Source organism: Atta colombica, unplaced genomic scaffold, assembly GCF_001594045.1.
Source record: "Atta colombica isolate Treedump-2 unplaced genomic scaffold, Acol1.0 scaffold179, whole genome shotgun sequence".
Classification (NCBI taxonomy): domain Eukaryota; kingdom Metazoa; phylum Arthropoda; class Insecta; order Hymenoptera; family Formicidae; genus Atta; species Atta colombica.
The window spans coordinates 91,607-112,707 of NW_017259270.1; the positions used below are offsets into that span (position 1 = coordinate 91,607).

General features: G+C 30.4%; 4 protein-coding genes across 6 annotated transcripts in view; all 4 read left to right on the top strand.

The window, feature by feature from the left end:
* The window catches only part of LOC108686401 (3-hydroxyisobutyryl-CoA hydrolase, mitochondrial-like), an 8,900-nt gene extending 4,108 nt beyond the window's left edge, over window positions 1-4,792 (top strand). The window contains exons 1-8 of one of the 2 annotated variants that reach the window (XM_018191702.1): window positions 2,796-2,881; window positions 2,957-3,053; window positions 3,314-3,378; window positions 3,478-3,713; window positions 3,789-4,024; window positions 4,107-4,323; window positions 4,407-4,594; window positions 4,660-4,792. In XM_018191702.1, the coding sequence (XP_018047191.1) occupies window positions 2,879-2,881; window positions 2,957-3,053; window positions 3,314-3,378; window positions 3,478-3,713; window positions 3,789-4,024; window positions 4,107-4,323; window positions 4,407-4,594; window positions 4,660-4,790 (1,173 nt within the window). In that variant the 5' untranslated portion in view covers window positions 2,796-2,878 and the 3' untranslated portion in view covers window positions 4,791-4,792. Of the gene's footprint in view, window positions 1-2,795; window positions 2,882-2,956; window positions 3,054-3,313; window positions 3,379-3,477; window positions 3,714-3,788; window positions 4,025-4,106; window positions 4,324-4,406; window positions 4,595-4,659 lie in introns of those variants that run through there. The other variant, XM_018191701.1, reaches the window with a different exon arrangement.
* A 3,142-nt stretch (window positions 4,793-7,934) lies between these two features.
* On the top strand, window positions 7,935-10,099 carry LOC108686402 (3-hydroxyisobutyryl-CoA hydrolase, mitochondrial-like). Of its 2 annotated transcripts, XM_018191704.1 has the most exons (8): window positions 7,935-8,028; window positions 8,104-8,200; window positions 8,461-8,525; window positions 8,625-8,866; window positions 8,942-9,183; window positions 9,259-9,475; window positions 9,559-9,746; window positions 9,814-10,099. In XM_018191704.1, the coding sequence occupies exons 1-8, from the start codon at window positions 8,026-8,028 to the stop codon at window positions 9,957-9,959; spliced, it is 1,200 nt and encodes a 399-aa protein (XP_018047193.1). In that variant the 5' UTR covers window positions 7,935-8,025; the 3' UTR covers window positions 9,960-10,099. The 2 variants fall into 2 exon arrangements, with proteins under 2 accessions (XP_018047193.1, XP_018047194.1); XM_018191705.1 differs by lacking the exons at window positions 7,935-8,028; window positions 8,461-8,525 and having other exon boundaries at window positions 8,126-8,200.
* A 353-nt stretch (window positions 10,100-10,452) lies between these two features.
* On the top strand, window positions 10,453-14,834 carry LOC108686395 (methylcrotonoyl-CoA carboxylase subunit alpha, mitochondrial). Its single transcript, XM_018191679.1, has 10 exons — window positions 10,453-10,520; window positions 10,817-11,018; window positions 11,106-11,172; window positions 11,241-11,625; window positions 12,276-12,610; window positions 12,686-12,982; window positions 13,092-13,301; window positions 13,722-14,216; window positions 14,319-14,504; window positions 14,580-14,834. The coding sequence occupies exons 2-10, from the start codon at window positions 10,951-10,953 to the stop codon at window positions 14,682-14,684; spliced, it is 2,148 nt and encodes a 715-aa protein (XP_018047168.1). The 5' UTR covers window positions 10,453-10,520; window positions 10,817-10,950; the 3' UTR covers window positions 14,685-14,834.
* A 2,294-nt stretch (window positions 14,835-17,128) lies between these two features.
* Window positions 17,129-19,511, top strand: LOC108686396 (transmembrane protein 209). The gene is made up of 8 exons (XM_018191680.1): window positions 17,129-17,283; window positions 17,378-17,503; window positions 17,578-17,876; window positions 17,974-18,297; window positions 18,374-18,504; window positions 18,603-18,929; window positions 19,039-19,260; window positions 19,326-19,511. Exons 1-8 carry the CDS (start codon window positions 17,237-17,239, stop codon window positions 19,452-19,454), a joined length of 1,605 nt encoding a protein of 534 aa, XP_018047169.1. The 5' UTR covers window positions 17,129-17,236; the 3' UTR covers window positions 19,455-19,511.
* Window positions 19,512-21,101: the final 1,590 nt, after the last annotated feature.

A 21,101-nucleotide genomic window follows, 5' to 3' on the forward strand; every position in this document is an offset into this window, starting at 1 on the left:
GTTTTAGCCTCTACTTTCAAATGGCTTAAGTAAAATTTTCTTGTTAAACTGTTTTTTTGAAAAAATGGAGTGTAGAGTCTTGAATGTCATGATATTGCAGCCTTTCACGAGCAAATCAACAACGAGGTGAAAAACGTCACCAAATCAGTTTTAAAGCTGAGAATTTTTTCTTTAAAATAATGAAAAGAAAATTGTTCCAGCTTTTCTAGGAGCTGATCGAGTTATACGTTCCAAAGTGGATCCTATATTTTGCAAGATTTTAGTTATGTTCCGCCGGCATTTGCGTCCGAGGCATCACGAGGAGGTTCCTCTCGGTCGGAGTTTGCACATCATGTTTGTGTGTGCGAGCGTGCGTGCGCGCGTGTGTGTATCTATCTGTCTCAGTAGAGATAAGGGTCCTACAATTCGTTACTTCCATGGTGTTTAATGATCCTCTCTGCTGCTAATGCTGCGTGTGTGCGCGCGCAAACGCATTCACATTTTACAACTATCCACGCATACACGCACGCATGTATGCACGCACAGCAGAGAGGGTTGGAATCATAAAATACTACGGAAGCGACGAATGGGGTCCTTATATTTGCTAATACACACACACACACACACACACACACACACACATCAATATCAAATGCCCTAATAAAAATTTTTCTCAGAATTTTTTATATAATTTTTTAGAATTTTTCTATAATTTTTTAAGTTTGTGACATTTTATACGAATTGGAACATTTCTCAAAAAATCTACATCTTTTCTCAGAATTTTTTATATATGTTAATTATGAAATATTTAAATGAAATATATAAAATTTTTAATATTTTTTATAAGTATAATTTTTGATAAAATTTTATAAAATCTAAAAAATTTTAAAATACTTTTTAAAAATTATGGGATGAGAAATTTCAGAATATTATAGAATTCACTTGTATGAAAAATTTTGAGCGAAGATGTAAATTTTCTGAATATTTCTGAGTATTTCTGAAAAATGTTACAATTCGTACAAAAATTATGAGAAAAATTTTCACCAGGGAATACTCTATCTAGCCTTTAGCAACTAGTCATAGCAAAAGAATTGCGTAAACATAAATATACAATACATATAATTATAGCCTGTTTAGTTTACATTGAGATATATATGTATGTGTTATACAAAGTATTATATGTCCCGGTATTATATGTCCCAAAGTATTATATGTCCCGGATCGATTGAATATTTCGAAAAGTATGCTTTTGAGAAAAATGTTTCAGATAAATTTTGCAATATATAAAGTGATGTATTTAATGATGTTAACAGTTTAACCTTGAGTAGCGTCGTCAATATCAAGTCACGTCGATTTGTTTAAGGAACACCCTTTTTATTTCAGAATTCTAATAGCTGGTGTCAAGAGTCTTACAAAACATTATAATATATTTATTTTTTATTACGTTTTAAATTATAAGACTTGAAAGTTACAGTACTGCTGGCATTAACAAAATGTCCGACCGACGATTAAAATCTTTTGAATATTGTTCAGGATCATCCTGGATAATATTTTCATTATCAAAGCCACTGGAGATTATTCCTCTTATTTTTGCATTAACATTTTTAAATAAAAAGTATAATCTCAAATGGTTTCGATCTTGATAATGTAAATGATAATGCAGGAATCTATCCTTTAGAAAGTAGGTAAATTATACCAGGTTATACCATCGATGAGATACTATTAAAGAGTGTCAATCCTGGGCAAATTTTCGACGTATAAAAAGAATCCCGAAGAGATAATTGAAGAATGCTGACATTATCGACAATTGATACAAATTTATTAACATAAATATTTAACTCATACATTATTAAATTTATGATTTTTTATTGCATAAATGTTCCATAAATAAATATGCATACTTATAAAGCTATAATATTCTATATATTGCAGAAAAATTATAATTTTTTTCCCTGCGATCGTCTCTGTTGAAAATCAAATTTTGACGACAATATTGAAATCACAATTTAAAAAAAAAATAGGATATTATTGAGTTATAAATACATAATTACGTCTACTAAACTAATAAATCATAAAATTAGTACAATATTATCAGTTTTTAACTTTTAATTACTTTAATATTCACAAGAACGAGCTTCCATGAGTGCGTTCGAAAAAACTTGATTCAGTCAACTCCGAGTACTCTTTATTCAACATTTAATAACAAGGATAAAACAATATTCGATTTGACAGAATTTTGGAACGCAACCTATAAGGATGTCAGTCTTTAATAGTATTTCGTTAGTGGTTATACTTACCAATCCATATCCATCCATATGGATATCCATATTCTGAATTGACGGTACTGTGTTCTAAAATTCATTGCCAGTGTTAAAGATTTATACAGCGGAGAGCACAGATTCTTGCATTACGCATAACACGTAATGCATAAGAAATTCAACCAATCAGAGTTCTTTATTTCATGGAAAGAAAGGAAACGAAGGAATGGAAAGGAACTTTGATTGGTACATTTTCTTATGCATTACGTGTTATTCGTTATGCAAAAGTCTGTGCTTCTCGCTATCTCTAAAATTCTATAGTATGCGTAACGTAAATTATAGCATGTTAATCCGCTAACATCATTGTTAGAGGATATTGAATACGGGCAGTATAGTATAGTATACATAACGTAAACTGTAGATTTTCAGCGCTGGCAGTGAATTTGAAACACAGCCATGTGTAGACATACTGATTTATTGTTGTACCAATCAGCTAAATGAATACATCAGAATTCATTACTGTATATATATTTTTGTTACAATCGACTCTAAAAGTGAAGAATATTTTTGCAATATCAATAGCGATAATCAGCAATTACATATTTTATATTATTTTAACACTTAGCATTCAGATTACAAATATGGTAATTTTGATTTAATGTATAAATTAGAATTTTGCCTGTCAGGTAACTGATGTAATATATCATTATTTTATTTAGATACGGTGCTTTGCAGAAAAATTATATTCTTCGAGCGTTAGTGTTACAATCGCACATGCTACTGTTAGACGATTGATGACGTCAGGATCTGTTACAGGTGATGATACATTTTCTATGTCTTCGATGTAATTACTGATGATTTTATTCATTTTTCACACAAACATTTCTGTCAAATATTAAATATTTTCTATCTATAATACACAGTGATATTTTTCTTTTTAGCATATCAATTTGAAATGTACATAAAAGAATCCTTTTAGACTTTAGATATTTATATCATTATTGAGATATTATTTAATGTTTATATCATCATTCTCTTTCTAAATTGTAACTAGATCTCTAATCCTGTAATTTTAGTATCTACAAACATTAAAGAAACATCCAATGTACAAATAAACATGGATGAAGTCATTACAAAAGAAGTATGTTTGCATATTATTATGATTAAGATGTTTTATATTTATCAAATATTATTAATTTATCAGAATTATTTAAGATTATATTTATTTTGTATATAAAAGGTTGGGAATAATGGCATAATAGTTTTAAATCGACCTAAAGCGTTGAATTCTATAAATTTGTCCATGGTTCAAAAAATATATTCTATCCTCAAACAATGGGAGTCTTCAAAGAAGCTGGTAATAATAGAAGGTGAGAAAGTGTTTTGCGTGGGTGGTGATGTCAAAGCACTTGTCTTATCATTGAATGAATCAGCAGGACATCTACAGGGCGAAGAATTTTTCAGAAGAATAAATACGTAAGTGTCTGTTCAAGAGTAAATGCATCTTTTATTTACTTATGTGAGCAAAATGATTTTTTCTTCTGTTTTTAGTTTAAATCATTTTACTGGAAGATATAAGAAGCCTTATATTGCTATTATTGATGGGATAACAATGGGAGCTGGTGTTGTATTATCTATACACGGCAAATACAGAATTGCCACGGAAAAAACTCTGTTTGCTATGCCAGAAACGGCAATAGGATTGTGTCCTGGTGTGACTCACTTTTTGTCCAGATTGAAAGGCAAACTAGGTGTATATTTAGGTTTAACAGGATACAGATTGAAAGGTATAGCTTCAATTCTATTATGAATTTTATATACATAAATAGACATTTATAAGTTTTATGAAGGTTTCGATGTTTTATGAAGGTTTCGATGTTTTTCTTGCTGGTATTGCGACGCATTTTGTACCATCAGAGAAACTCGCAGATTTAAAACACGATTTATTTGCGTTGCATGGAGTTGACATTGAGTCCATTTTGAATAAGTATCAACAAAAATTAAATCATGAATTCAGCTTAGTACCTCATATGTCACAGATAGAAAATTGTTTTTCTGCTCCAACCGTTGAAGAGATAATTGAAAGGTAAGCTAAAGTTATTAAAAAGTTAAATTAATATTTTTTCACTTGTAATACAGTAAAAGATATAATTTGTTTTTTATATTAAGGCTGAAGAAAGATAATTCGGACTGGGCACAAAAGAATATAGAAATATTGCTTAAAATGTCTCCATCTTCTCTCAAAATCACCAAAAAAGCGATTGATGAAGGAAAAGAAAAATCTTTAGCAGATTGTTTAAAGACCGAATATAGATTGGCATGTACTGCTTTAACCAGAGATGGTGATTTCTATGAAGGTAATAAGATGAAATTTTAGGTGCATCTTCCAAGTTGTATTCTTGGATCAATATTGTAATTCTAGGTGTCAGAGCTCTTCTAGTTGACAAAGATCAGAAACCGATATGGAAGCCATCATGTTTGGCCGATGTAACGGATGAATATGTAAATAAACGATTCGCGACATTTCCTGCAGAGAAGGAATTACAGTTGTGAACCAGCAAATTATGAAAATTAAAAGATATTTTTTTATATGTACTGTGGATATATATAAATATATATACATATTGTTATAGAAACAGGTTTCTACTTTGTTTTTAATCCTGATTTTATACAAAATGAGATCTATAGTAAAATCATTGACATTGTTAATTTTTTTCTTTTCTATGCTGTATTTCTACAAATGTAAAATTAACTTTATCTATTCAATTTATTTTTTATTTTTTCTAATTTTAAGAGTTTAATTGAGATTAAAATTAATCTTAAATTGGTTAATCTCGTATATTTTTTTTATTTTTGTATTAAAGGATTTAATTTAGAAACTTGCTGGACTATAAATACCAATCTCACTCTCACACAAAAAAATTAGAGGAGCACTTTAAAACCGCAAATTTGTTGATTTTAAGAAACTAATATCTCGGTTTTCAGGAATCACAGAATATATTTTTCTTGGCGCGTTTTAGCCTCTACTTTCAAATGGCTTAAGTAAAATTTTCTTGTTAAACTGTTTTTTTGAAAAAATGGAGTGTAGAGTCTTGAATGTCATGATATTGCAGCCTTTCACGAGCAAATCAACAACGAGGTGAAAAACGTCACCAAATCAGTTTTAAAGCTGAGAATTTTTTCTTTAAAATAATGAAAAGAAAATTGTTCCAGCTTTTCTAGGAGCTGATCGAGTTATACGTTCCAAAGTGGATCCTATATTTTGCAAGATTTTAGTTATGTTCCGCCGGCATTTGCGTCCGAGGCATCACGAGGAGGTTCCTCTCGGTCGGAGTTTGCACATCATGTTTGTGTGTGCGAGCGTGTGTGCGCGCGCAAACGCATTCACATTTTACAACTATCCACGCATACACGCACGCATGTATGCACGCACAGCAGAGAGGGTTGGAATCATAAAATACTACGGAAGCGACGAATGGGGTCCTTATATTTGCTAATACACACACACACACACACACACACACACACACATCAATATCAAATGCCCTAATAAAAATTTTTCTCAGAATTTTTTATATAATTTTTTAGAATTTTTCTATAATTTTTTAAGTTTGTGACATTTTATACGAATTGGAACATTTCTCAAAAAATCTACATCTTTTCTCAGAATTTTTTATATATGTTAATTATGAAATATTTAAATGAAATATATAAAATTTTTAATATTTTTTATAAGTATAATTTTTGATAAAATTTTATAAAATCTAAAAAATTTTAAAATACTTTTTAAAAATTATGGGATGAGAAATTTCAGAATATTATAGAATTCACTTGTATGAAAAATTTTGAGCGAAGATGTAAATTTTCTGAATATTTCTGAGTATTTCTGAAAAATGTTACAATTCGTACAAAAATTATGAGAAAAATTTTCACCAGGGAATACTCTATCTAGCCTTTAGCAACTAGTCATAGCAAAAGAATTGCGTAAACATAAATATACAATACATATAATTATAGCCTGTTTAGTTTACATTGAGATATATATGTATGTGTTATACAAAGTATTATATGTCCCGGTATTATATGTCCCAAAGTATTATATGTCCCGGATCGATTGAATATTTCGAAAAGTATGCTTTTGAGAAAAATGTTTCAGATAAATTTTGCAATATATAAAGTGATGTATTTAATGATGTTAACAGTTTAACCTTGAGTAGCGTCGTCAATATCAAGTCACGTCGATTTGTTTAAGGAACACCCTTTTTATTTCAGAATTCTAATAGCTGGTGTCAAGAGTCTTACAAAACATTATAATATATTTATTTTTTATTACGTTTTAAATTATAAGACTTGAAAGTTACAGTACTGCTGGCATTAACAAAATGTCCGACCGACGATTAAAATCTTTTGAATATTGTTCAGGATCATCCTGGATAATATTTTCATTATCAAAGCCACTGGAGATTATTCCTCTTATTTTTGCATTAACATTTTTAAATAAAAAGTATAATCTCAAATGGTTTCGATCTTGATAATGTAAATGATAATGCAGGAATCTATCCTTTAGAAAGTAGGTAAATTATACCAGGTTATACCATCGATGAGATACTATTAAAGAGTGTCAATCCTGGGCAAATTTTCGACGTATAAAAAGAATCCCGAAGAGATAATTGAAGAATGCTGACATTATCGACAATTGATACAAATTTATTAACATAAATATTTAACTCATACATTATTAAATTTATGATTTTTTATTGCATAAATGTTCCATAAATAAATATGCATACTTATAAAGCTATAATATTCTATATATTGCAGAAAAATTATAATTTTTTTCCCTGCGATCGTCTCTGTTGAAAATCAAATTTTGACGACAATATTGAAATCACAATTTAAAAAAAAAATAGGATATTATTGAGTTATAAATACATAATTACGTCTACTAAACTAATAAATCATAAAATTAGTACAATATTATCAGTTTTTAACTTTTAATTACTTTAATATTCACAAGAACGAGCTTCCATGAGTGCGTTCGAAAAAACTTGATTCAGTCAACTCCGAGTACTCTTTATTCAACATTTAATAACAAGGATAAAACAATATTCGATTTGACAGAATTTTGGAACGCAACCTATAAGGATGTCAGTCTTTAATAGTATTTCGTTAGTGGTTATACTTACCAATCCATATCCATCCATATGGATATCCATATTCTGAATTGACGGTACTGTGTTCTAAAATTCATTGCCAGTGTTAAAGATTTATACAGCGGAGAGCACAGATTCTTGCATTACGCATAACACGTAATGCATAAGAAATTCAACCAATCAGAGTTCTTTATTTCATGGAAAGAAAGGAAACGAAGGAATGGAAAGGAACTTTGATTGGTACATTTTCTTATGCATTACGTGTTATTCGTTATGCAAAAGTCTGTGCTTCTCGCTATCTCTAAAATTCTATAGTATGCGTAACGTAAATTATAGCATGTTAATCCGCTAACATCATTGTTAGAGGATATTGAATACGGGCAGTATAGTATAGTATACATAACGTAAACTGTAGATTTTCAGCGCTGGCAGTGAATTTGAAACACAGCCATGTGTAGACATACTGATTTATTGTTGTACCAATCAGCTAAATGAATACATCAGAATTCATTACTGTATATATATTTTTGTTACAATCGACTCTAAAAGTGAAGAATATTTTTGCAATATCAATAGCGATAATCAGCAATTACATATTTTATATTATTTTAACACTTAGCATTCAGATTACAAATATGGTAATTTTGATTTAATGTATAAATTAGAATTTTGCCTGTCAGGTAACTGATGTAATATATCATTATTTTATTTAGATACGGTGCTTTGCAGAAAAATTATATTCTTCGAGCGTTAGTGTTACAATCGCACATGCTACTGTTAGACGATTGATGACGTCAGGATCTGTTACAGGTGATGATACATTTTCTATGTCTTCGATGTAATTACTGATGATTTTATTCATTTTTCACACAAACATTTCTGTCAAATATTAAATATTTTCTATCTATAATACACAGTGATATTTTTCTTTTTAGCATATCAATTTGAAATGTACATAAAAGAATCCTTTTAGACTTTAGATATTTATATCATTATTGAGATATTATTTAATGTTTATATCATCATTCTCTTTCTAAATTGTAACTAGATCTCTAATCCTGTAATTTTAGTATCTACAAACATTAAAGAAACATCCAATGTACAAATAAACATGGATGAAGTCATTACAAAAGAAGTATGTTTGCATATTATTATGATTAAGATGTTTTATATTTATCAAATATTATTAATTTATCAGAATTATTTAAGATTATATTTATTTTGTATATAAAAGGTTGGGAATAATGGCATAATAGTTTTAAATCGACCTAAAGCGTTGAATTCTATAAATTTGTCCATGGTTCAAAAAATATATTCTATCCTCAAACAATGGGAGTCTTCAAAGAAGCTGGTAATAATAGAAGGTATGGGTGAGAAAGCGTTTTGCGCGGGTGGTGATGTCAAAGCACTTGTCTTGTCATTGAATGAATCAGCAGGGCATCTACAGGGCGAAGAATTTTTCAGGACAGAGTATACGTAAGTGTCTGTTCAAGAATAAATGCATCTTTTATCTACTTGTGAGAGCAGAATGATTTTTTCTTTTGTTTCTAGTTTAGATCATTTGATTGGAACATATAAGAAGCCTTATATTGCTATCATCAATGGGATAACAATGGGAGGTGGTGTTGGATTATCTATACACGGCAAGTATAGAATTGCTACGGAGAAAACTCTGTTTGCTATGCCAGAAACGGCAATAGGATTGTTTCCTGATGTTGGTGCAACTTACTTTTTATCCAGATTAAAAGGCAGACTGGGTTTATATTTAGGTTTAACAGGACACAGATTGAAAGGTATAACTTCAGTTCTATTTAGAATTCTATTGTATGTACATGAACAGACATTTATAAGTTATATGTTTTATGAAGGTTTCGATGTTTTCCTTGCTGGTATTGCGACGCATTTTGTACCATCAGAGAAACTCGCAGATTTAAAACACGATTTATTTGCGTTGCGTAAAGTCGACATTGAGCCCATTTTAAATAAGTATCAACAAAAATTAAATCATGAATTCAGCTTAGCACCTCATATGTCACAGATAGAAAATTGTTTTTCTGCTCCAACCGTTGAAGAGATAATTGAAAGGTAAGCTAAAATTATTAAAAAGTTAAATTAATATTTTTTCACTTGTAATACAATAAAACATATAATTTGTTTTTTATATTAAGACTGAAGAAAGATAATTCGGACTGGGCACAAAAGAATATAGAAATATTGCTTAAAATGTCTCCATCTTCTCTCAAAATCACCAAAAAAGCGATTGATGAAGGAAAAGAAAAATCTTTAGCAGATTGTTTAAAAACTGAATATAGATTGGCCTGTACCGCTTTAACCAGAGATGGTGATTTCTACGAAGGTAATAAGATGAAATTTTAGGTACACATTTTGCAGGTTGTATTTTTAGATCAATATTTTATTTCTAGGTGTCAGAGCTCTTTTAGTTGACAAAGATCAAAAACCAATATGGAAGCCATCATCCTTGACCGATGTAACGGATGAATATGTAAATAAACGATTCGCGGCATTTCCTGCAGAGAAGGAATTGCAGTTGTGTATTAGCAAGTTATAAAAATTAGGGGAGATATCTTTATATGTACTATAGATATATTATATAGCAGTGTCTTACGACGCTTCGCTTGCCGAAATACTATGGTGTCTTTAGATCATACATATTGTTATGGAAATAAGTTCTTAATTATTTTATTTTTACATCCTAGTTTTGTACAAATTGAGATCTATGTGTTGATATTGTTAACTTTTTTCTTTATTAGGCTGAATTCCACAAATGTAAAATTAACTTTATCTCTGTTCAATTTATTTTTTGTTTTTTGTAATTCTAAAAATTAGAAAAGGATAAAAAGTAATTTTAATCGAAATTAAAATTAATTTAAAATTATTAATCTCATATTTTTTTATTTTTGTGTTAAAAGATTTAATTTAAATGCTGAACTATGAGTAGCAATAATTGTAATCATAATATTAACTAATGTTTTATATAATTTTTTTTCTATTTTTTTCAAATTTTGTCATTTTATTATGCTTCCTTTTTTAGGCAGGTTTCTGCATTATCATCCTCTTTACCTTTGTATCTAAATATTCAGAATCTCTATTTTTTTAATAAAACATAGAGGTGAGACAATATGATTGCAGCATTTTATTGTCTTTTTTTTTTAAATTTCCTTAATTGAAAATTTTTAGCAGCCGGAAAAAAATAAATTGAATAAATTCGAAAAGATCATTTCCTTTGAATGATAATATAAATTGTTATTAAATAGATGACTTAAAAAATTTGTTTTAAAAATTTATACAATACTTTGGACTTATTTTAACGTTACAATTTTATTGCTATAATCTTTACAAGAATTTTTGTTAAATATATTCTTCAAAGGATCAAGTTATAATTTATAAATAAGCATGATGTCATAGGTGACTGATAAGAATAATCACATGATATTCAAGCACATGGTGTTTATCAGAGTTGATAACACTGACAATGACTAGCACAAAAAGGAAAGATAAATAAACTTAGGAAAGTACGTTTATTAGATTAGCTGCTTATTATGTATTCATCGCATTGGAACATACAAATTATGTATCATTTTGGAAAATTAAAGTCAGTGTTTCACAGGCAAGTAGCATACAGCATCTTCTCAGTTCTTTTGTTGTGCTCATTATTTATAAATCACGTATTAATTATACACTAACGTAATCATAGGAGTCAGCTAACCTCGTACGCCCGAAATTCACATCAATCGGTTTCACAGATTAACAAAATTAACAAGGTCAGTTTTTAGAATGACTAGAATCATATAAGAGACATGTTTACCGTAATGTGGATCTATTTTAACAGATTCTGATAGCAAACCGCGGAGAGATAGCATGTCGTATAATAAAAACTGCCAAGAAACTTGGTATAAGGACCGTGACTGTCTACAGCGAAGCCGACAGGAATTCTATGCACGTGGAACAAGCTGATGAAGCTTATTGTATCGGTGCAGCTCAATCTAGTCAGAGTTACTTGCGAAAAGACAAGATTATATCAGTGGCCAAGCAGGCAAAATGTCAAGCCGTGCATCCTGGATACGGATTCCTTTCGGAGAATACAGAATTTGCACAGTTATGTCAGAAGGAGAATATTATATTTATTGGTCCTCCAGCTAGTGCCATACGAGATATGGGTATAAAGAATACCTCAAAAGCTATCATGACTAAAGCTGGAGTTCCTATCATAGAAGGTAAATGTTTTTTTCTATCCTATATATATTAAAACAATTATCTTTCTCAAAGAAAATTGATGCGAGCCAAGCACTGGATGTCCGCGTACAAATTATTTATTATTTAATACAAAATGTACAGACGTTTCGTTCCTAATGTGAATTCTTCTTAATATCTTAATCAACTTAAATTAATATAACAATAAAGAACGTTGATAGTAAATACCTAATATAATACAATTATAAATCGAATAAAGCGATTTGTAGCCCTGTCTTTTGCTGCAGTAAGAAATTATGGAGCTCAAGCATATTTCAAAATAATTACCAAATTAACTGTATCAAATTATTATAAAATTATAAAATTATAAAATTAGAATTAAAATGGGACATACAAGATAAATAATAAATAATTAGACTTACATGATAAAAAAAAACGTCAAGATGTCAATCAAAGAAAAAGTACATTCTGTTTTTTGTAACTATATAAACGACACAGTTAAAATTAAACAATACATGTATAAATATAACAATAAGTTGAATATAAATGAAACAGAACTATATAATGTATGATAACTAAAAAATTAAACTTACATAAAAGAATATATGTCAGATAACTAAGATCATATGTTATTTTTATTGAATTTTCTTTCTAATATTCTGCATGTTTGTAGGATATCATGGTGATGATCAGATGAATGAAACTCTATTGGCGGAAGCCAGGAAGATTGGCTTTCCGTTGATGATCAAGGCCGTGCGCGGTGGTGGTGGAAAAGGTATGAGAATCGCTCAGAAAGAATCCGATTTCGTTGAGGCATTGGAATCGGCAAGAACTGAATCCGAGAAAGCATTCGGTGATTCGGCAGTGCTTCTGGAAAAATATGTCGCCGAACCTAGGCATGTAGAAGTACAGATTTTTGCTGACAAACATGGGAATGCCGTTTTTCTGTTTGAAAGAGATTGTTCTGTGCAAAGAAGACATCAGAAAGTGATTGAAGAAGCGCCTGCTGTATGTATCTTTATTATTGAGATTTATGGAATAATAGAAGAGACTAAAACAATTATATATAACTCTATTTTACAGCCTGGCATTTCCCAACAGCTCAGGCAAGAACTGGGCGAAGCAGCTCTCCGTGCAGCTAAAGCTGTAGGATATGTGGGTGCTGGAACGGTAGAATTCATAATGGATCGGAACAATCACAGTTTTTACTTTATGGAAATGAATACACGTCTTCAGGTAGAACATCCTGTTACCGAGGCAATTACCGGTTTGGATCTGGTTGAATGGCAATTGAGAGTTGCTAGTGGTGAAGAACTCCCGCTCAAACAAGAACAGATTACACTTAACGGTCATGCATTCGAAGCAAGAATTTATGCTGAGGTAAGCGCTATCATATTATGTCTATTTATGTCTCACATGACAAATAAGTGTAATATAAGCGCAATTTAATTTATTATTGAATGGATTTATCGTTGTTATGATATCACAGAATCCAAGGAATGATTTCTTACCAGGAGCAGGTCAGCTTTTGTATTTAAAGCCTCCTGAAGCAACGGATAATGTCAGAGTCGAAACTGGAGTACGACAAAACGACGAAGTATCTGTACATTATGACCCGATGATAGCGAAATTAGTGATCTGGGGAAAAGATAGAAGCGAAGCTCTCAATGTACTTATATCAAAGCTCAGTGAATACAACGTAAGTAGTGTGATTAAAAAATTGAAAATAAAATTCATAAAGGCTGATTACATTGTAGATTGTACAATGCCAGATAAAATAATTACATTTAATTGAAATAATTATTTATTAAACTTGTGTCACAAAAAGAGCAATGAGTCAGGCACGAAGTTAATGCTTAATAAATTACAATATATTATGAAAAAAAATTATATTAATTCGATATCTAAATATTTGGCCTTACATTAGATCATCCTTAATGGATTTAAAAATAAAAATTTACAGCATAATAATCATATTACACGTAATAATTTGTTAAAGCGACAGTGGTTGTCGCTTGCAGATAAAAATATATAGTGTCACTTAATTATCTAATATTCTTTAAATTTTAATTCAATAAGCCTTATTTAGATATTTATTTTTGGAAAATTATATTTGCAGATCGCTGGTTTGGATACCAACATACAATTTATTAAAGATCTATGTGAGCATTCGAAATTTCAAAGTGGCGAAGTGCACACGGGATTTATTGAGGAGAACTTTGAACAACTATTCCCTAAGTTACATACCTCTAACAAAATATTGATACAGGGAACTCTCGCCTCAATTCTATATGAGGATATAGAGTCATTAAGCACATCCTTAGAAACAAAGGATCCTTTTACTCCGTTTGCTGTGGAAACTGGACTAAGATTAAATCATGTGTTGAAGCGTACGTTTCTTTTCGATGTTGAAAAAGAGAATAACATAGTGGAAGTGAAATATGTCGAACCGGACGTATATCTAATGAGAGTCAACAGATTAGGACCCTGGAGGAAAGTAACTGGTACTTTAAAGAAGACTGATGGTGCTTTAGAATTGTTTGCAGAAATTGACGGAATTATTATTAAAGCACGAACGGTGAAACTTAATAATAAATTATACATATTCACCAAGGTAGTTAATTGCATAGTGTTTAATATACTATAATATACTATAATATATTATATATAGTTCTATAATATACTATATATAGTTCTATGAGATGTTTATTTATAGGATCGTGAATGGCAATTGATTATTCCCACTCCCAAATTCGTGACTGCGATTACGAGCCAAGCGGAGCAAAATCCATACACGACTCTAAGTCCAATACCTGGATTAGTTGATAAGATCTTCATTAATAAGGGAGATGTAGTAAAGAAGGGCGATTCATTGCTTGTTATTGTCGCTATGAAAATGGAGGTGAATTTATTGGTTCTACATTATTAATGTTAACGCGATACGTATATGATTTTGCTAATATCTTTTTATTTACAGCATATTATTAAGGCGTCCATCGATGGAATGATTGAAGATGTGCTATGTTCTGTAGGTGATAACATTACTAAAAATAAGCTTCTTGTAAAATTGGTCAAGTGTTAAATGTAATGTGATATACATAAAAGGAAGCTGAACTGATTAAAAGTACTAATAAGAGTTACTGATTAAAAAATATATATAGGAGGTTATAATTCTCAAATAATTATTGTATCGTTAATCTAAGTATAAAATAAACAAGGTTAAATTATTAAATTAAAAAGTTAATTAATTTTAATTTCATTTAGTTATATTTTAGACTTTTAACTTTTAACTTTATATAATTATATTTTATTGGTAACTAAAGGGTCTTTCAATAAGGACGCTCGATTTTTAAATATAAATAAAACAAGTTGTATGTGAGATATCCACTCAATTTTTTTTTTATTCGAAAGAATATTTTATGGCATTAAGTATGGAATATAACGTCGCTCAAGTGTCCGCCGCGGCTTCGCTTGGTGACACATATTCAGGCGGTCCAATTTTCGATGACTTTCTCGAATAAATCTGGTTGAATTTACTGGATGGCGTTTGTTATGTTGACTTTGAGAGCATCAATTATTTGCGGTTTATTCGTACAGATCTGCAATTTAAGATATCCCCAAAGGAAGAAGTCTAAAGGCGTTAAATCGCACGATCTCGGTGACCAGTTTACATCGCCGCCGCGCGATAACCATGCCCTCAAATCGCTCGTGCAGAATGTGACATGTAGTGTGTGGCACGTAGCGCCTGTTGGAACCACATGTTATCGGTCCATATCATCCATTTTAGGCCACAAGAAGTTGCTTATCATCGATCTGTAGCGCTCGCCGTTGACGGTTATGGCAATGCCCGCTTCGTTTTGGAAGAAGTATGGACCGATAATTCCGCCAGACCAAAATCCGCATCAAACAGTGCCTTTCTCGGGATGCATTTGAAGCTGGTGTATCTCGCGTGGATTGGTATCGTCCCAAATTCGACAATTTTGCTTGTTCACACATCCATTCATCTAAAAATGGGCCTCATTGTTAAAGATGATTTGTTTGGCGAAATTTGGGTTAACTTCCAACTGCTCCAGAATCCAATCAGCGAACACACGGCGTTGTCTATGGTCGTTAAGTTCCTGGGTTAGTTGAATTTTATAGGGGTGCAGACCCAAGTCCCGACGCAAAATTCGCCAAATTGAAGTCGCAGAAAGGCCAAATTCTTGTGAACGACGAGAAATTGACCGCCTCGGGTTTTCCCGTTCACTCTCACGCACAGCAGCGATGTTTTCAGACTTTGCGTTTCGGCGACGTACTGGTATTGGCTAATTATTTATCGAACAGGTTGACTCGAATTTGGCCACCAAACGTCGAATAGTCGACTCGGCAGGACAGTTGTAGCGAGGATAAAAATCACGTAATGTTTCGCGGAACGTTTCTTGAACGGAGCACTGATTTTGATAATAAAATTTTATGATTTGCACACGTTATTCAACACTATGACCTTCCATAGTGATTTGCCATACACTACTAAACAATTCACAACAAATTTGACAGATGTCACTTTAACAACATGGCTACTATGATCTAACAAATTTCGAGCGTCCCTATTGAAAGACCCTATATTAACTTTTAATTTGATTTTTTAAAAGTTAACATTAGGTTGGATAAAAACAGGGTAATTTGGTGTTATACAGATCTATACTCAAATTATATGCTTAGATATACATTCGTTTCGAAGATATATATTTTTAATTTTAAATAATTTCAAATATTTTATTTATATTTAAGCAAATAATAAAGAGGTTTAAAAGCGATCCATCGTCGTGACTTAAAATCACGATTTTCTCGAAAAATCTGTAGAAGTGCAATTTATTACGTTATAGATTATTTTTTGATGCCCTCCAGAATAATCGCGCAAAAGGTGATCAAAATTCGTGAAATACATATATGAGTCTCTCCTTGTTAGTTAAAAAAATTAACTTTTTAACTTTAATTTAGTTAAAAAAAAGTTAACTTAAAATCATGAAATAAAACAAATTTAATTTTTAATTTTTCAATTACTTTTTTTCATTAACTTAACTTTTAATTCAATTAATGTCATGGATTAACTTTTTTATCTTAAGTTAAATTTTCAAGGCTGTTTAACTTTAACTTAATTTAATTAAAGAAAGAAGTTAACTTACTCAACCTTGAAAATGAATCTTGTTATATATTTTTTAATAAAATGAATTCTGCAATAAAATTGATATCTATATTTTGTATATCTATTTATAAATGTTTAGTAATCAAAATTTAGTAGTCAAAGTCTTAAAATTTATCTATTATTCTGGAAAGTTGAAATTATTAATAAAAGTTTCGAAGAATCTCTCTCTCATTCTTCTTTGAATGACAGTGTAGCTAACATTCTAAAAATGTTTCCCTATTGGACAAGCATGTGTGTAATCTTAAAAAAAAAAATTCCATAACGATTGAATTCTTCCTTCCTAAGGGAAAAAATTATAGAAAGCTGAAGATTGGCAGCAACTTTAAAACGTTCAAAGCGGTGTTGCGAATTGTGTGGGAAATTATATAGTATAATAGTTTCTCAGATTCAGAATAATAATAATAATAATAATAGTAATTGCTTAACTTAGCGTGACATAGATTGTAAATATGAGTAACTTCCACTCTCCTATGAAATGCATTTCTCCCAATGCAAGGTAAATATATACTTTAAACTATTATATGAGGTTAGGACATATTCCATAAAGAATTTATTCTTTTCTAAATCTATGATAAATACGTTACTTGCAGAGTTTTAACGCCCAAACCGCAAGTACAACAATTACTGGATCTACGGCAAATGCAGTGCAAAGCTCGCAACAGTATCATGTGGTTTTTCATCAACGGTGTGCTACTTAGCATCATAATTTTTGATATGTAAGACTTTTTTTCTCTTAAGTTGTATTTAAAATGATAACGATTCTTAGCTGAAGCTTGGCTCTGTTTTCTAGATTTTATGGTGGATTCGCATACAAACCGATTTATTGGATTGAGTGGTGCTTAGCATCATTATTTGCTTTGAATGCTGTGTATCATATTATACAATATACCTGGGCGATCCTGAATCTGAAACCGATTACGCTGAGCTCTAAACAACGGCCGCTTTTAGGAGTGTCAGAAGATGATCCTCTGTTTAAAGACGAGGTGCCTCAGAAGCAGACAACTCCAGAGCCAAGTCCATTATTAAATTTGTCATGCATAAATCTTAGCAGACGTTCAACGACTCTTGGATCTTCGATTCTGAGTGATAGTATGCAAAATACTTTGTTATTATACTAGAATTAGTCTTAAATTTTATTATGCATAACAGCTTTTTTATATTTTGTTTTTTTTTTTTTTTTTTCAAGAGGATTATTCGACATCAGTCCCATTTTTTAAATATAGTAATTTTACATCTCCTAAAGCAACTGTGTGCTCCAATGGATCACTCAGTAAATCTACGAACATTTCTTTAAATGGTAGCTTAACAAATGAGGATCTTATTCATGATGAATGTGAACTTGAGACTTATCTCAAAGAAGTCGAACAGCAAAGAAAGTGTGTATTATCCCCGAAAGTCGATCAACCTTCCAATCTCTTGAGTTCTTTTTGGTCTCATCCTGCTACTCGGAGTCCTGGTGAGGTATCACCATTGTTAAGAAGATGTGCTTATCAACTGGCACCTACCATAGGTAAAGCTAAGATTTATTTAATGTCATGTGTATGTTTTTCTCTGTAAGATTTAAAAAAAATCAAATTATTATTTAGACAAAACAAAAGCAACCAGCCCTGCTGAAGAAGGAAGTTCTCCTAGAGGCACATTTGGTATACTAGATGTATGGAGGAAATATAGAGTTGATTCAAATAAAGTAAATGAATGGACTGCCAATCTTCGAATGGTAAGAGTTACAATATAGAACAAAAAAATAATTAATGGTATAAAAAATAAGAATTGTTTAATACTTAAAATATATAATATATATATAAAATATTTTAGTGGATTAGCAAGACAGTTGTCGAACGTGTGGCATTGGAGATAGACAATATATGTGCAACATTAATACGTCACGGCCTGAGCGACTCACAGCCAGGCCATGTAGGTCTCGATAGACTCAGGAAACTTGCACAAGCACAATTTTTGGTCTGTGTGATTCCCACTCTGCCCACATTAGTTCCCTTTCTAGAGCTCTGTAATAATCAGGAATATCTCGTAAAAAGAATAAAAATACTTGCAAAAGGAGGCTCCATGAGCGAATTTAAATGGAACGGTGGTGGATCTCACAATGGTAAAGAGTGGGATTCTAGCTTGCCAACTGATTCCGCAGTAAGCGTATAGAGAATAAATTATAATAATTATAAATTCTTTGTATCTAAGAGATTGTAGCTCTTCTAGAAATTTTTATTTTTTCTGACATTCTATATGTCTTTTGCAGATAATAATGCATTTAATTTCAACCTACATGGACACACAATTGGAAGCGCCTTTGGATCAGCCAGACGCCAGGCCATTTACATCGAGATATATGGCGAGATCTGGAATGGAATTGCCGCGAAATAAGGGTCCGATAATAGTCTGTCAATCCATCAATCCACCGCATTATAGCCTGGCACTATCTGACGATTCTCTTCCGAGCGATTATGAAGAAGTACAACGGGTAATTGAAATCTTATGAATATATATTATACCATGTTTGTTTTATAATGATATTTATGTTTTTAGGGCCGCAATAATTTGTTTCATACACTCTTACTCTTTTTATACATAGTCAAAACGCGAGATCACGGCATGTTAGGACGAGTTAATGCAGGATCATCTGGAATTAATATCCTGTGGGTCATAGATTGCTGAAACAAAAATGACTTTTGCTACTTGATAAAGATAAAAGAAAAAAAAAGATTGTGACCATTATATAAAATCAAATTGCATTTATTTATACTGCATTTAATATTTTGTCCATAATATTTCATGTATATAGTGTTGATTTAACAAACGCGACTAAATAAAATAAATATTTATATTAAAAAGGTTGGTTATTGGTATATTACATATATTGAATATTATTTATTTTTTTGCAGCTATATACATATTTGAAAACAACAGAGATTATTTAGAAAGTTATGACAAATTTTCTCTCTTATAATTTTTCATTTAACAAGAACCAACCAATGTATCTTTTGCCAAAATCTGTTAAGACTGATAATTTTGTTACTAAACATTGATAGTTCAATTAAAAGTACAATATATATTTTTTCTATTTTTCAAGTTGATTGTGTATATCTTTATATCTAAACTATAATTTCACAAATGCGCGTACTGTGTAGAAATATTTTGTTATAAAGTCATAAATATTACAAGATCATTTAATCATTGCGTCTCTTTCCATAAAAATCCCAAATGATTATTTCAATTACATCTTCCTGACATAAATAAAGATATATAGAAAAATTAATTGTATATGAATTTTCCATCTTTCTTCTTCATTATTATGATCAATTAATCATTGAAATATATTCAATGTGATCAAATAAATCGTTCTTAAATTAATGCAGTATTCTAATTTATTGTACTCTTTGGATTATAATGCATTGTAAAATTACAAAGGATTTTTCAGCTTGAATTAATATATACAATAAGTAAATTTAGCAATTCTGATAGCATAAATCACAATATAAGATTAGAACAAATACTTTATTTATTACAACAAAAACTAAGTAATAAGAATAAAGATCATATCTCATATATATATGATAACAGCGTTTATATGATATATTTATACATGTGGTTTAGTTTCGCACTAACTTTTACAATTGTTATGTGGACACAATTTAATATTATAGCTGCGTTCGGTTTGGACGCTCACGCGCTTTAAACGCTACTATCATTCTGCCTTTATTTGTTGAATGCAAAGATAGAAATGCTGAACGCATTCAAATCAAACCCAGTCTATGTGTAAGAGCACGTGGCCCATAAGAGCTCACATTGCACACATGAAATTTATCTATTATAAAATTTATAATTTATAAAGTCTTAGTCATTTTTGCTATTATATGGTTTAATAAAACAAAAAAGTAAATTGTTAAAATATCAATTAGTAAATTGATTATAAGAGTTGTTTTAGTGATTCTTGTTTGAAGAATTGTTTTAAATATAAAAAATATGATTAAAAGTTTATGTGAACTACTTCCAAACGATGTTATTATATAACATCACTTCTTTTTAAACTTCTTTCTACAAGAATCAATAGTAACATAATAGTAATGTACATATACAATGTATTAATTAAAAATAGATCAAATAATTATAAAATCAATTTCAAAGAGAACTAAAAATATGTATATAATTATAATTATCATGTAATTATATTAATTGTATGCATTATATATAATGTACCACGTGTTGCATTAACATGTTGGTCAATATGTCAGATTATTTTATAAATGTGATATCTTTTCTAACAGATATTGCTTGTATAAAATTAATCCATTAATTACATTT

Bases quoted from the DNA above. Each gene is read 5' to 3' on its own strand.
- LOC108686402 (XM_018191704.1), top strand. The intron at 8,526-8,624 runs GTATGTTTGCAT...TGTATATAAAAG, and splicing joins ATGAAGTCATTACAAAAGAA to GTTGGGAATAATGGCATAAT. The intron at 9,476-9,558 runs GTAAGCTAAAAT...TTTTATATTAAG, and splicing joins GTTGAAGAGATAATTGAAAG to ACTGAAGAAAGATAATTCGG.
- LOC108686396 (XM_018191680.1), top strand. From the start codon at position 17,237: ATGAGTAACTTCCACTCTCCTATGAAATGCATTTCTCCCAATGCAAG. The intron at 17,284-17,377 runs GTAAATATATAC...CGTTACTTGCAG, and splicing joins TGCATTTCTCCCAATGCAAG to AGTTTTAACGCCCAAACCGC. The intron at 18,298-18,373 runs GTAAAGCTAAGA...ATTATTATTTAG, and splicing joins TCAACTGGCACCTACCATAG to ACAAAACAAAAGCAACCAGC.
- LOC108686395 (XM_018191679.1), top strand. From the start codon at position 10,951: ATGTATTCATCGCATTGGAACATACAAATTATGTATCATTTTGGAAAA. The intron at 11,173-11,240 runs GTCAGTTTTTAG...CTATTTTAACAG, and splicing joins AGATTAACAAAATTAACAAG to ATTCTGATAGCAAACCGCGG. The intron at 12,983-13,091 runs GTAAGCGCTATC...ATGATATCACAG, and splicing joins AAGCAAGAATTTATGCTGAG to AATCCAAGGAATGATTTCTT.